General features: G+C 34.1%; 1 protein-coding gene across 2 annotated transcripts in view; it reads right to left on the reverse strand.

The window, feature by feature from the left end:
* The window catches only part of tmprss13a (transmembrane serine protease 13a), a 28428-nt gene extending 12534 nt beyond the window's left edge, over positions 1 to 15894 (reverse strand). The window contains exons 1-4 of one of the 2 annotated variants that reach the window (XM_067365621.1): positions 15167 to 15894; positions 3875 to 4055; positions 1717 to 1824; positions 1423 to 1605 (exon numbers count right to left, since the gene is read on the reverse strand). In XM_067365621.1, coding sequence (XP_067221722.1) covers positions 1423 to 1605; positions 1717 to 1824; positions 3875 to 4001 — 418 coding nt within the window. In that variant the 5' untranslated portion in view covers positions 4002 to 4055; positions 15167 to 15894. Of the gene's footprint in view, positions 1 to 1422; positions 1606 to 1716; positions 1825 to 3874; positions 4056 to 10944; positions 11012 to 15166 lie in introns of those variants that run through there. The other variant, XM_067365620.1, reaches the window with a different exon arrangement.

Below are 15894 nucleotides of genomic sequence, written 5' to 3' on the forward strand. Positions count from 1 at the left end.
TTAATAGTGTTATTTTATTATTATTATATACTAATACAATATTTATTAATATTCTGAATAAGCATTTATTTTAAGTTTTTATTATTATTATTATTTTCATTTTTAGTGAAAATTTTAGTAATTTTGTTATGTACTTTTGTCATACAGTCAAACCAAAAATTATTCAGACATTTTTGATATTTTTTATTTATTTTTACTAGTGGGTGCTGGACATTTATGTAAGTGAGGATAGCAAAATAAAGTAAACTATGACATATTATACCCAAATATTCTTCATACAGTGGACTACCAGTAAAACTGATAAACATTTGGAACCAAAAATTATTCAGAGACTTTGACCTGACCATGTTTTGCTTAAGTGTTATCTGACATAATTAAGATTATTTTATTACCTGGCAGAGTTTAACTCTGAGAACTTGTCATATTTTATTACCATTTTTTATACTATAGTGAATAAACTGTATTAATGAATAAATGTTCAAGATGTCAGAATAAATTTTGATTTGACTGTACAGTATATACATATTTAATTAAAATTTTAGTTTTAGTTTTAGTTTTTTTAGTTTTTTTTTTTTTTTTTTTTGAGAAAATTTGCCAAGGAACTTCCTTTTTTTTTTTTTTAAGTTTAGGGTTTCAATCTAATATTTATATTTCATTTTATTTTATTTTAATGACCTAAAATTAGTTTTCGTGAACAATAACATCTCTTTCTTAATTTAGTTAGGGTTAGTTCACCCAAAAATAAAAATCCTGTCATCATTTACCCTCATGTTGTTCCAAACCTGCATGAAGTTCTTCCTTCTGTTGAAGAATGTTGGTAAACAAAACAGTTGCTGGTCCCCAATGACCACCATATTATAGTAAAAATACTATGGAAGTCAATGGTGACCAGAAACTGTTTGGTTACCAACATTCTTCAAAATATCTTATTTTGTGTTCAGCACAAGAAGGAACAACATGAGAAAATTAGAGAATTTTAATTTTGGGGTAAACTATCCCTTTAATTTTACTTTCCCCGCACTGGCATAAATCTAACTTTAAAAACAACACTAATCTGGTAAGAAAAGAAAATGTTTTATCAGATGTAACTGTTTTGTTTTGTAGATAAAATTTATCAGGTGTTGTTTTAAAGAGGTTTATATATATATATTTGATGTTTGCGGTGCAACTTGTAGTAAAGTTTTTAACAACATTTTTTTTTCATAACACAATAAATAGAGGCCTTACTGTGTACTGTAAATGTTTTATTGCAGACCAGTGTGGTTTTCTTGTAAATCTAGTTCCCTTATCAAGACGTGTCAACCTTGTAGTTTTCACCAAAGCATTATCCGAAACACTCAACTAATAATCTCTTTATATTTTGTCCTACATGAATCAGTTACATCTGATAGTCAGCCTCTTTGCTGTAAAACGTGTGCTCACCGCAGTTTGTCTCATCGCTGGCCTGTTGGCAGTTTTGGATGCCGTCACATTGCACAGAGGAGTTGGAGCAGGTGTCAGAATCCTTCATGTCGTCATGCTTCTCGTGGCTGTCTTGTTCCTCGCAATCTTTTCCCTTGCAATCGCTCTCATAATGGCCGGAATATGACTTGGATCCATAATGCACTATCCCCATAAGTGAGAGAGCAGTAAAGAGATAAATCGAGGTGAGAGGTTTAGGTACAAGGCAAGCATAAATGGTGTGTTCTGTCATTACAGATACATCCCTTCCCTTACCTCCAAGCCAGATGGCCATTACAATGAGAGCCAACAGCAACAGCACACCTATCCATCCACCCCAACACTTGGCACTCCGTCCACAAGACTCCGGACTTTTTGGAGGAGCTGAAGGAACAAGAACAAATCAGCAATCCAACTAAATTAATATCCCACATTTATTATCAAAAGTATATAGCACTATAAATGGCGAGTGAAGGACTGGTAATTTATTCAATAATACATTTATAATAATACATACGTATCCCTGAAACGTTCCCTTTCGAGGGAACTCAATGCTGCACGATAGCAAAGGAGAACTCATTTCGGATTATATGAGAGCGCTGTCTGAGAGATGGATTCTGAACGCTCACATGATGCCGCTGCTCATAGAGCGCGTGAGTATTCAACTGAGATCTTTTTGCCACCTAATTGACCCTTCGCAGGGAGTTTGATTGACAAGCGTTCTAACCAATCAGAACGCCGAATCCGCCATTTTGTCTGACAAAGCAGTCAGGAGTTAGAAGATTAACCTCGGTGGAGTTAAACTTGAAAAAATTTGTATATTGACGTCTATCCGCGTTAAAACAACATTGATTCTCATGTTCATTCATGTTTATTTGATGCTATACATGAACTAGTAGTAAGAGATGATTGGTTTACGAGCCTCTTGAGCTGAGGCGCGACCATGGTCACGACACATTAAAGAGCCTCAAAATGGTTTTTATTGTTTGAATTTCTTAAAAAACTACACGGTTTGAAAGCTGGGACTTTGTTTAATATCATAAGTAACCTGCTCTGTCTTGTCTAGCTGTCGACATGTTGTCAGTGTCCTCTTTTCCCCGCGATGTATTTTTCACTGCGTGTGGCGTGACAGCACCACGGCTTGTCGGACAAAGCAACAGTAACTAAGGGGGGGGGTCTTTGCGAAGGGTCAATTGGGCTTGAACAGATAAATTCAAGTACTTGCGTTTCAAAAAGCCTGTCTTTGCAAGTATCCTCATAAACACAGTCATTTATACGGTTGAGGGAAAAAAATGCATGTGAATCAGTATATTGGATCTGTGCATTCGGTCTTAAAGTGACAGCAGCCTAATTTACCTGCTGTCGTCTGTGTCATTAATGTTAATCATGATTTACTGTTATTTTTATTCCTTATGTTCTATATTTATTATTCTTCTTTATGTAAAGAACATTGAATTACCATTGTGTATGAACTGTGCTATACAAATAAAATTGCCTTGCCTTGCCTTACAAAAGAGATAAAGTCTCTCACTGCTCTTTACTGAATCACTTAATACGAATATGTGTAGGCCTATATTTAATTTACACAGTGACTATGCAGTGTTTTTATACATTTGATTACTTTATACAATTTATGTTGTATTTCTTATTTCTAGCACTTGAACTTTTTCAGGTAGGTCTATTGCAATTTTTGTTTTTGTTTTTATTTTATCACTGCTTACTTGTCTTCAATAAGCATGAATTGTATTTTTTTTTTTTTTTTAACTTAGGCTAGTATTATTTTTTTGTGAAATTTAAAATTGGTGACCAGCATTATGAAATTTAAATGGTATAACAATTTTCATATCATAATAAAAACCTTATTTAAAGCAAAAATAAATATATTGTTATATATATCTTTATCATGAAACAAAATTACTCATATAAGATTTTGGTTAACACCATGACCCAGTTCTACCTTCTCAGAGAACCGGGTTACATATGTAACCCAGAGATGTTAGTTCATGTTGGAAAAGGTTACACACCTAAGAAATTAAAAAAAAAAAAAAAAAAAATCTTGAATTTTTATTAAAAAAAAAATGTTAATACATTTTGCTAAAAGGCTATTACATTTAAATGAGTCTCTAGCATTGCAGCTAGAATTTGTGGAAACTTGTTTCTGCCACTGAATAAAAAATAAAAAAGGTAATTGAATTTTTTTTTCTCACAGCTGTAAGTTTATATCTTGCAATTCTGACTTTGTAATACGCAATTGCAACTTTATATCACACAATTCTGAAACAAAAAGTCAGAATTGCAAGATGTAAACTCATGCCGGAAACAAGCTTCCATAAGAATTGCCCTCTCAATTTTGATTTCAGCTTAATTTAGCAAGAGCATATTACGTAGAAAGCTTTTTTTCTGGGAAGCATCAAATCAGAGTCACTGTACTTACGGACAACTCGCTGTGTGACGATGACGGCTGATACCTGTACTTGAGCCAGATCCTTCGGAACATAGTATGGCACAGTTTTCTGTGTGACCCCATATTTGTCCCCATAAATCACCTCCTCGTAGGTCATAGGAGGGGTCTGTGGGTCCACTGCCACAGAGTAGTATGGTGGAGGAGCGTCCCTCTACAAAAGAGAAAGTAAAAGAAACATCTTTTATAAATAATAATGAACTCTTGCCCCTTTTTCATCAGCTCTATTATGGTTGCTGTGGTTTGACAAGTTCATGGAAAATCATTTTAACATACAAAAGATGCCACACAATCATCTTAGTAGAACTTGTTTGTGTGCCTTGTCCTAAATGATTGAAATGCCTTGACTGCCAAATAGGAATGAGTTCTGCATTCTAGTCAAATGCCATAACAAATATGTCAATATACTTGCATGTCTAGTTTTATTTTTACTTTTAAACTTTTAAAGTCGTCATGAAATGGAAGTTTTTTTCTTCTCTACCATGATGTACAGCCAAATAAAATAGCTTCTCAAACAAGCAATCAAAATTGACTTTTTTATCCTTTTTTTTGGAGTTGCTGACTTTGGTGTCTGTTTTTATGTAATTTTGTTTACTATGTTCTTTAATTTTAAAAAAAAAATGTAGGGCAGGACTCTGTTTTGTCCACCAAGAATCGATTGGATTGTTGTTGTTTGCTACATTTGTTTAAGAGTTATTTTATGTGGTAAAGACTGAAACAGAGAGTGTAATTTGATTCTTTGGTCATTAAATTGGGATCAAACGTGATCACTGAGGCTATGTGTTTGCACTGACTGCATACTCAAACATAGCCTTCTATATTGACAATCTGTTCAAAATTTGATGCTTAACAAAAACTGCCCAATCCATTATCATCCATGATAAGACTGAACAGATGCAACCAGGGTTTTCTGTAACAGGCACTGTCTTCTGGGAAAGAAAGGTAGGCAGATTACCTCTGAGAAAGTGTTGATGTCTTCATTTTGATTTGTAACCTAGACTGTATATCGTCACAAGAATCAAATGGATAGCTTCCTTGTTAGCACAAAAGTGTTGAAAAGAATAGTCTTTCTTCTTCTGAATGTATGGATTTTATTACAGGAAGTATTTATTTTACAGGAATAGTTCAGTAAAGGTATAGGAATTGTTATGACTGGTCACTACAACACTTCAAGCTTCAAACATAATGCAAAAGGAGAAGTTCTGATGTTCTACTATTAATAGAAATAATAGTAAAAAGAGAAGTGGTCCAATCCAATCCATAAATTATTCATTGAAAGTCCCCTCCAGTGAGCTTTTTATTGTTATGACCAAATAATTTGAGTCAGTGAGCTGCTCTCTAGAACTGGATTAGTCCACTTCGTGAATCAACTATTGATTTATTGAAAAAAACTGGACTCAAGAGAATCAAGATTAACAATGATTTTGATGATTTTCTATATTGGTGGGTGCAGATTTTAAAGATGCATTGACATAGCTAATCGAAATACTTGATTCTGACTAGTCAATCACGGCATTCAGTGGTCACCGTTGCTCATGCAGCCCCTACACTACAACTTTAAAGGTGCCCTAAAATAAAAAATTGAGTTTACTTCGGCATAGTTGAATAACAAGAGTTCAGTATATACATGGAAAAGACATATGTTGAGTTTCAAACTCCATTGCTTCCTCCTTCTTATGTAAATCTCATTTGTTTAAAAGAACTATGGAAAACAGGCGAATCTCAACATAACACCGACTGTTACGTAACAGTCGGGATCATTAATATGTATGACCCCAATATTTGCATATGCCAGCTCATGTTCAAGGCGTTACACAAGGGCAGCCAGTGTTAACGTCTGGATGTGCACAGCTGAATCATCAGACTAGGTAAGCAAGCAAGGACAACAGCGAAAAATGGCAGATGGAGCAATAATAACTGACATGATCCATGATATCATGATATTTTTAGTGATATTTGTAAATTGTCTTTCTAAATGTTTCGTTAGCATGTTGCTAATGTACTGTTAAATGTGGTTACCATCGTTTCTTACTGTATTTGTGGAGACAAGAGCCGTCACTATTTTCATTTTAAACACTTGCAGTCTGTATAATTCATAAACACAACTTCATTCTTTATAAATCTCTCCAACAGTGTAGCATTAGCCTGTTAGACACAGAGCATATTGCCTCAAACTCATTCGGAATCAAATGTAAACATCCAAATAAATACTATACTCATAGGAATCGATGCATGCATGCAGCATGAATGATGAACATTTTGTAAAGATCCATTTGAGGGTTATATTAGCTGTGTGAACTTTGTTTATGCACTGTATAACTGCACTTATAGTCGAGAGCTCGGGAGGGCAGGGAGCGAGAGATTTAAAGGGGCCGCAGCCTGAATCTGTGCATAGTTAATGATGCCCCAAAATAGGCAGTTAAATAAATGAATTAAAAAAAAAATCTATGGGGTATTTTGAGCTGAAACTTCACAGACACATTCAGGGAACGCCTTAGACTTATATTATATCTTTTGAAAAGACGTTCTACGGCACCTTTAAAGCTGGCATGAAACGGAAGTAGCAATAATCTTTTCTTGCCTATTGTGACACAGCTTCTCTAACAAGAAAAATTCAAATGGCTTCACTAACAAGAAAAAAAAATGTAGGGTGGGAATTGATATTTTCCATGGGCAATTGATTGAATGGTTGTGGTTTGCTATTGGTTGATCGCATGTGAAAGACAGGTTTTCCCGCCCTCACGCCAGTAAACATCATAAGAGATGTTGCTGCAAGAAGGCGAGGAAGTTATTTTTGAATAAAGATTATGAGGGCACATAGATTTAAAAAGATAATAATGTTGTGCACAGATAAAATTGTTTTTAATAAACACTGTAATATTCCATAAAGAGTTGTCCATTTTGATTTCATTGTGACTTTAAAAGTCATCAGATTGCTGTTCTTTTCACAGAGCACAATGTCTGTCAGTATGCCATTTCCAATCAAAACACATTTCACACTACAGGACTTGGATTGCAGATAGGTCTAGATATTTAACCTGCTAAATATTTGTTGTCATCTGCAATGCATCGGTGCTTCTCTGAGATTGAGTCTTTGAAAAAAGACACATAGCGATCATCACTCATGTGAACGAGCACCGATTTGTCTCCATTAACAGTCAGCGTCAGAGAGTGTAAAATCACGGGTAAAATCATGTAGTGTCAGGATGACATTGCTACAATTACTACTTACTATTTTTTACTATTAATTACATTACTACTTATGTCTCAGGTAATGACTGTAGCAAAAACAACTTGATAGCACTTCAGAGGTCATTTGCAAAGCAATTTTGTATGTGTCTTAAAAACTAGTCTGACCAACTAGTTAGTGGTAATCAGTCTGAGCTTTCATATTCAAATAAGACCAATCTATCTTTTTATGTGACTTCATTAAAGTCATTAAAAGTCTTGAAGAAGTAAAAAAAAAGATATGACTAACTACTAGTCTAAAAGCAGTTTATGCAACCAGCCACAGTACTGATATTGTATTGATTTTCACTATAGCATCTAATACACAGCAGGTCTTGATCACCCTGTTGGGGTTTATTTTGTGATAATGACCAGCGTGACTATACATTATCCATTACATGTTATTAATAGCCTATTGCAATACACCTTTGGAAACTATGCAGTTGAACCAGATGCTTTGTAAAATAGTATTGAGTTATGTTTTGTGACTGATGAATTTTGAAGGCCACGGTCTACCTCACTTTAATTTCCATTTCAATGGCTCTTTCTCTGTCGCTTTCAGAAGCTGTACCTCTTCAATCCAGTGAGTAGGTGTGTAGTGTTTGCACTGCAACACCAAATAACAATAAATGTGTCTGTTTACACCCACCATGTCATCAAAAGTGTGAGCATGTTTCACACACTGCCAAGATTAGACAGGTGGGCCATGCTTTCTGGGCTTCAAATGTGTATTAAATTCATGTTGTATTCATGTAATTTTCCACAAGTGTTACATGAGTCAACACCATTTAGCTAACACTTTGCATACCACAGCTCAGAGCCAGGAAAGGGAGTTTTGTTTATTGCCTGCCTAATGGGTTAATAAATACAAGTGCTTAACCCATGCAACCAGACCAGTCATATTTGAACCAAAATCACATTTTGTTGTTTTTATTTATAGTGTATAATTATAATCCCAAACCTCTGACAAAGCAAATATTGACTGTTTTACACATATTTCACCAATGTTTCTAACTGTAGTGTATTTAACTGTCACCCAAAAATGAAAATTCTGTCATTAATTACTCATCCTCATGTCGTTCCACACCCGTAAGTCTTTCACTCATCTTTGGAACACAAATGAAGATCTTTTTGGTGAAATCTGAGAGCTTTTTGTCCCTTCACATATCTGTCCCTTGACAATAACTCAGCTGACATTTTGATGCTTAAAAAGTTCATGAAGAGAACGTAAAACTAATCCATATGAATTTTCTGAAGAGACTTGATTGCTTTATATGATGAACAGACTTAAAGTTACTCAACCCCATGTCATTCAAGATGTTTAGGTCTTTCTTTCTTTAGTCAAAAACAAATTATGGTTTTTGAGGAAAGCATTCTAGGTTTTTTTGTAGTTGAATGTAGTGTACTTCAACAGGGACCAACACAAAGATCCAAATTGTCGTTTTAATGCAGCTTCAAAGTGACCTTTCCAACGTGATTACGTAATGTGTGGCACATTTCAGAGCTAGTAAGACAAGTGTTTTTGGTTAAAAAGTATATATATATTTCACAAAATGACATATGGTTTTGCTAGATAATACCCTTATTCCTCGTCTGGGATCGTGTAGAGCCCTTTGAAGCTGCACTGAAACTGCAATTTGGACCTTCAACCCATTTGTCCCTGTTAAAGTCCACTATATGGAGAATAATCCTGTAATGTTTCCCTCAAAACCCTTAATTTCTTTTTTGACTGAAGAAATAAAGACATTAATATCTTGGATGACATGGGGGTGAGTAAATTATCAAGAAATTTTAATTCTAAAGTGAACTAATTCTTTAATTTAGGCTTTTATTCACATATAAACATTGATCAGCGAACAGAAGCGTAACACACAAGAATGGACCTCATTGGTTCCCGCATGTCAAGCAAACATGCTTGAGCTTCTGTTTACCTCAACTGATGTGTGAGTTGATGAATGTTTATATGTGAATAAAAGCCTAAATTTACTCTGTTCATCATGTAAAGCGATCATGTCTCTTCAGAAAATTTGGACTAAACCATTCAATTCATAGTTTTATGTTCTCTTTATGATCTTTTTTTGAAGCGTCAAAGTGTTGCGTTGCATTGTATAGCAGTTGCATGGATTGTCTATGGAGAGTCAGAAAGTGCTCAGATTTCATCAAAAAGATTTTCATTTGTGTTCCGAAGATGAACAAAAGCCTTACGGGTTTGGAATGACATAGTAATTAATGAGAGAATTTTCATTTTTGGATGAACTAACCCTTTAAGTTGACATACCAGGGGCCATATTCACAAAACATTTTATCTTACCACTAGGAGTTCTCCTAAATAGCAGTAAAAGTTCTTACCTAAGAGTTTTCTCTTAAAACCTATTCACAAAGCTGCTGAGACAAACTTTTACCAAGGAATAGACTGAAGTCTTAAGAGTAAGGACGGGGTTGAGCTCGTTGCTATGGACTATACACACAGTGATTGGCTGATGGGGGAGGAGTCAGCAATTTAATCATAGAAACATTGTATAATGAGGTGTCATGTTTCCATATTAAAATAGGAGGGTTTTAAAATACAAATGTTGCCCTATTCAAATAAAGATTTTTTAATAAAAATAATAAAAATTTAAATAGAGCAAAAAATTAGGACTCCTAAAATTAGGACTGACACGCCCATATTTTTTTTTAAGAGTTTTTCCTAAATCGGCAAGTTAGGAGCTACTTTTAGCCTTAAGATGTTTTGTGAATACGGCCCCAGAACAATAGTGGGTTTCTGTCTGACTTGTATTCTACATGAGTGTTATACAACTACCAACATACCAGATTCTCTTTAAATTCTTCTTTAGCATTAAGTGGGTTTTAAAACAAGTCCTTTCCCTTGATATTATACAGACAGCTGAAATGTAATCCAATATCAGGCTAAACACCTTTAGACAATTAAGGTTTGCCCCTGCATTTGACAAAAGATACTGTATGTGTTTAAGTCTCACTTTTCAGTGTTTGATCTCATAGCTGAAACGGAGAATGAGAATGTTTTCAGTTCAATGTGGAGGAACTGGTTTGTCAAAACTTACCATTACCCAAAACAACATGACCAGCAATTATCTAAATTAAAACAATTGTCAGCAAACTAGCTATCAAAGTGAATCAAATATTAGCTTTATTGTTTAATGCATTACCTTTAAATGTAGAGTAAAATTATATATAAGCAGATCTTTATAGTTTTACTGATACTTTACATTAGGACCCCATTAGTTATCATTAGTAAATGCATGAACTAACATTAACTAACGATGAATTAATTCAACTTGTTAGTTAATAAAAATACAACTGTTGTTAGCTCATTAGGTCCATTAAATAACGTTAACAGATACAACTGTTCATTGTTAGTTCATGCTAATGTTAACAAATAGAAACAAATAAAAACTACAGTTCATTATAAATTGAAATTACTTTTGATCATATGAGAGCTCAGTAAACAGGCCTTCTTTAAGTTAGTGAGTCCCAAACTTGGAAAACTTAATGCCACAACTTTTTTTTTTTTTGTCTAATGGAGTGTCGCATATTGGTAATGCATTAATGCTTTCATTAAAATTATAATCTAATCATTTGAACCAACTAACAGCTCTTTTTGGTCATTTCTATTTCATTGTTTAATAAACAATATACAAGCCAGACCCATACATATACATTTATATAAACAGACCACTGAAATAAACCACACGAAATAGAACTTTAACATCTGTCACACATGCAGAAAAACAGTTAAGATAACTCCAAAAGCATACACTCTGCAGATTCAAAACTCAGCGATTTTGTCTTACCGTGTCATTGTCTGCCATTAGGCACAGGAGTGAGAACTATGGTTAGATCCAAAATGTCTATGTATTTGGGTGGGCGGGATTTCAACCTGTTTCTACAGTACCAAAGGAAAAATAAGACCCTCTTTTCAATTTCTGACCTTCTTTTCAAGACATAGTTAGGACTGCCCTCTTATCATCCCTCTTTTAGCCTCAATGGAGGAATACCAGTGTCATATCTACCTGCCCGACCAGTTTCATGACACCAGAGCCTGCATCTTTTCGCTCACCTCCCCTCTGGCTAACCTGTGAACAATGATCTGAAAATAGTTTCACATTAAAATAACTTCTGTGTTGGAAAGTTATAGAAGTGCACAATTGCTCTGCAATTTGGCAGGCTTAATGAATATTGTAAATTATAAATGAATGGTTATTTAATGTCAATTAAGTATTTTAACTGAAAAGTTTAACTTTTTTTTCTTTGCAAAAGAGTATCTTAGAAAGAATAGATAGATAGATAGATAGATAGATAGATAGATAGATAGATAGATAGATAGATAGATAGATAGATAGATAGATAGATAGATAGATAGATAGATAGATAGATAGATAGATAGATAGATAGATAGATCCAAATTGTCTTCTTTTATCTTTAAGAGTATGTATGCTTGCTATTCTCAGTTGTTCCTCAAGTGTTTCAATGTGACAGGTCATGTGGACACGTTTGTGGTTAGATATTGGATGCCTGCCAAGTACAGAAGCGATGGTGTTTTCGGAATGAGTTGCTCATTTGATCTTGTACCTTTGTATAAAGTCTCCTGAAAACAGTGCTTTGATCTGCATGCATTGACACTATTCTTTAAGAGCTGCTGTGCAGCCAAAATAATGTACCAGTTATCAATGTAAAGCTGCTTTGACACAACCTACATTGTAAAAGTGCTATATAAATAAAAGGGGACTATAAAAATATGTCTGTTTCCATTTCTTCAGACATGTAATAATGCAAGATCTGCAAAATTCCCTTAAGGTTGTCAAAACAACACCTTTTGTATCTTTTACATTTGACCAGTCACTCCGACCTACACCAACTATGACATAATGGATAAGTCTGTTTGACCTTTTCTTATTAGACCAAAACATAAGTTTGAGTGGGATGTAAGTTTTCCTATAAGCATATGGTATAAAATGGATGGGGTCTTTGATAGTTTAGCTTTTCTTTGCTTTTTTTGCTTCTCACGTCTGCATCTTCTGCTTCTTTTCTTTTACCTCTCATTTCATTCTGCAATATCTTCATTTTGTTCCTTCTTTCTCAATATTCTGATCTTCATCGTCATCTGAAGATCTTCATCTACAATACTCTGGATTTTATTATTAACTATTAATTACTTAATTTGTTTGTCTATATTTTTTAATTAATATATTTGTTATTCCTTATTCAAATTTAATCTCGGACATAATCATTACTGGACTGCCTGATCTAATTTTCTCAAGTTTTTGCATCAGCTCCTGAAATTAAACTGGACCAGTTTAATATTTTGATTATGAATTAGATCTTTGCAGTTTTGCAATCTTTGGTATTATTTTTGTTTCAGGATCACTAAAGCACAACATTTTTCAGCACAGCAGGGGTCAAATGGAAAATGTTCTGTTCATCATCATCATCACAGCAGTGGCAGCTGAGTCACCACAGCCAACAGGAAATCCTCAAATGACACTTCACAAAGAGAGAATGACGAGGCAAAAAGACAGTCCCAGCCAAAGGTAGCAGTGTTCAGCCATTCAAGAACATCACTGAGCTTCTTTTCATCTCAAGATTACACCTCTGGTCAATGATAGGTTTGGAACTGCTGGAAATAATTTTACCTTCCTTATATTAAAGGGTTAGTTCACCCAAAAATGAAAATTCTGTCATTAATTACTCACCCTCATGTCATTCCAAACCCGTAAGACTACAAATTAAGATATTGTTTTTTTTTATTTTTGTTTTTATCTCCCATATAGAAAGCAATGAAATTACTACATTCAAAGTCCAGAGAAGTAGTAAAGACATTGTTAAAATAGTGGACGTGACTACAATGGTTCAACCTTTATGTTATGAAGTGACGAGAATACTTTTTGTGTGAAAAAACAAAACAAAAATGTTTTTTCAAAAACAATTTTTCCTCTTCCCTGTCAGTCTGTCACGCAGTTGGCGCAGTGAACGCATTGCCGGCTCCTGCGTCAGCATCACACGCTTGTATCATGGTGCTCACGAAAACACAGCCTCGGCCAAATACTGAGCTGTCGTTCAGACATAAACACGGAAGCTCTGCACTGCGTTCACTGCACCTACTGTGTAACAGACTGACAGGGAAGAGGAAAAATTGTTGATTAAAGTCGTTTTTGTTTTGTTTTTGCGCACAAAAAGTATTAAGGTTCAAACACTGTACACAGTAAAATCTCCAGAGTTAAATCAACTACATTTCAAGTACATTTGGTCCCTCTCTAAATAGTGTTAAAGTAACACTGAAGCAGAGTTAAAGTTTTGTAGTTCTTGTGTTTCTCTTTTCTTCAGTGATTCTGCTTGTTAACAGCAGGTGTTCATCACTAATGAACAACCATTATTTAATTAATTGCTTAATTATCTCATTAACTTTAACTATGCTTCAGTGTTATTTTAACACTATTTAGAGAGGGACCATATGTACTCTGAGCAGAGTTGATTTAACTCTGGATATTTTGCTGTGTAGTCACATTGACTATTTTAACCATGTCTTTACTACTTCTCTGAACCTTGAATGTGGTAACTTCATTGCTTTCTATGGGAGATAAAAAAAAATGGATTTGATTTCATCAAAAATATCTTAATTTATGTTCTGAAGATGAACAAAGGTGTTACGGGTTTGGAACGACATGCATAATTAAGGACAGAAATTTCATTTTTGGTCGAACTAACCCTTTAATATCTTGGTTGTAGTATATTTATATGTGAACACTCTAACACATTTCTATTCATGACAAAGGCACAGGCAGGAGACAACCTTGTTATATTGACTTTTTTAAACCAATATAACAATGAAGTCTAGGACATTTGAAAAATAAGGGAAAATATAATAAAGGCAATGGGCAGATTACATCACTTCATTCACTGGCTATTTGTGCTGTAACACAGAGCATGACGCACAGAAAGCATTCATGTGTAGCAATTTACTGTATCAACAAAAGAGAAAAGTAACAAAAGCCACCTTGAAACTAGGATCCACATGATGTGACTGACAACACGACTGACATGTTTCTCTGCCTGTTCCAAAACTCAAAACTGTCGGTGTACACAATATACACAGCACCTAATAAACACTACTATATACCATTCTATACCATTTTTCTTTAAAGAAATTAATGCTTTTATTCAGCAAGGATGCATTATATTGATCTTTGATTAGATTAGACTCACAAAAGATTTCTATTTCAAATAAATGATGTCCTATTGAACCTTCTAATCAAAGATATATATATATATATATATATATATAGATATATATATATATATATATATATATATATATATATATATATATATTAATCCTTATTGTGTATTAGCTGTAAAGATGATTCAATCATAATTTATGCAGTCAATTTAGGCTTTTAGGCATTCTGTTGCAGCAAAGTTGTAAAAGGAGGGACTAAAGTCTAAGTCTAAATGTTTGTAATTAATATTATGCCACAAATAAGCTTAACTTGTGCTGTACTTGTAATATTCCATGACCAACAAGGACTGAAGGCAATGGCGGTTGTTTTTTTCGCCAATAGCAATGATGTCAACAGGGTTGTGTATGTATCATTATGTGTTTATAAGATCAATTACAAAGATAGTCTGGAGTTTTTCTTTTTCTTTTTTTTTAATAATTACATTAGTTTATTGTTTTTACAGTTTGTTGCTGTTACATCTGTTATTTACAGTAATCAATGAGTGACGTCAATGAAACGTCCCATTTCATTAACACACATTATACTTTAATACTGTTTTATAATATTAAAGTAATTTTTACAGTTATTTGCCATATGCAGATTTTCATATATAAAACATGATTCCATAGTATAAAATGCCTTCACAAGGCACAGTGTTAAAGACTCTGCATTCAGTAATGTATTTAAACACCAAGCAATGTATATGAGTAATGACTACACATTCAACAGCCGACGAAGACTAAGGCAAACATAGGGGATATATTTAGAGACTGATGATGTAATACAGGTGAGTACATACCTTTCATGATCTCAGCTGGCAGGAAGCAAGACATCTCAGTTTTTAAAGAACGCCCTTCACTCTACATTGCCTCCTGTTGGCTAAATAAAGAATGGCAGAAACTTGATCTCCTTTAGTCTCTATACAAAATGAATCATTTTGTGCGATTATAGGCATCGTTACCGGAACAAATATCTATTTTTAACAAAAAATTGCAAAGAAGAACTGAATACATTTTTTAAAATGTTCTAATCAAACAGAAAGAAAAATAGCCTATGTCAGAACAGGAAATAAATGTGTTGACAAATCGCACCATTCCCTACTATAGTAGACTGAGAATACTGAGAAACAGTATGTGACAAAAGAACGTCCGAATTCACAGAATTCATAAAAGAATAAGCAAAAAGTACCTGGATGACCTACTTCTATCCCATGAGGCCAAGGGAAAGGATTTGTGAATGGCAGTGAAACGACGCAACTGACGCTGGTAGGTAGTGATAATGACAACATGGTGAATGTAGTAGCCTACATTCGGATTACATTCCTACTACTACACACATTCATACTATAGAATGTACTTTTTAGTGGTTGTGAAGTTATTACTTTTAAAAAATAAGAACATACTCAAGAGAGACAGCCATAGTTTTCAGTCTCGTGACTACTCTTAAAGTGATAGATCACCCAAAAATGAAAATTCTGTCATCATTTACCTCAAGTACTAGTTCCTGTATTAATGTCATTTACCTCAA

This window comes from Chanodichthys erythropterus, chromosome 17 (assembly GCF_024489055.1).
Source record: "Chanodichthys erythropterus isolate Z2021 chromosome 17, ASM2448905v1, whole genome shotgun sequence".
NCBI classification, from domain to species: domain Eukaryota; kingdom Metazoa; phylum Chordata; class Actinopteri; order Cypriniformes; family Xenocyprididae; genus Chanodichthys; species Chanodichthys erythropterus.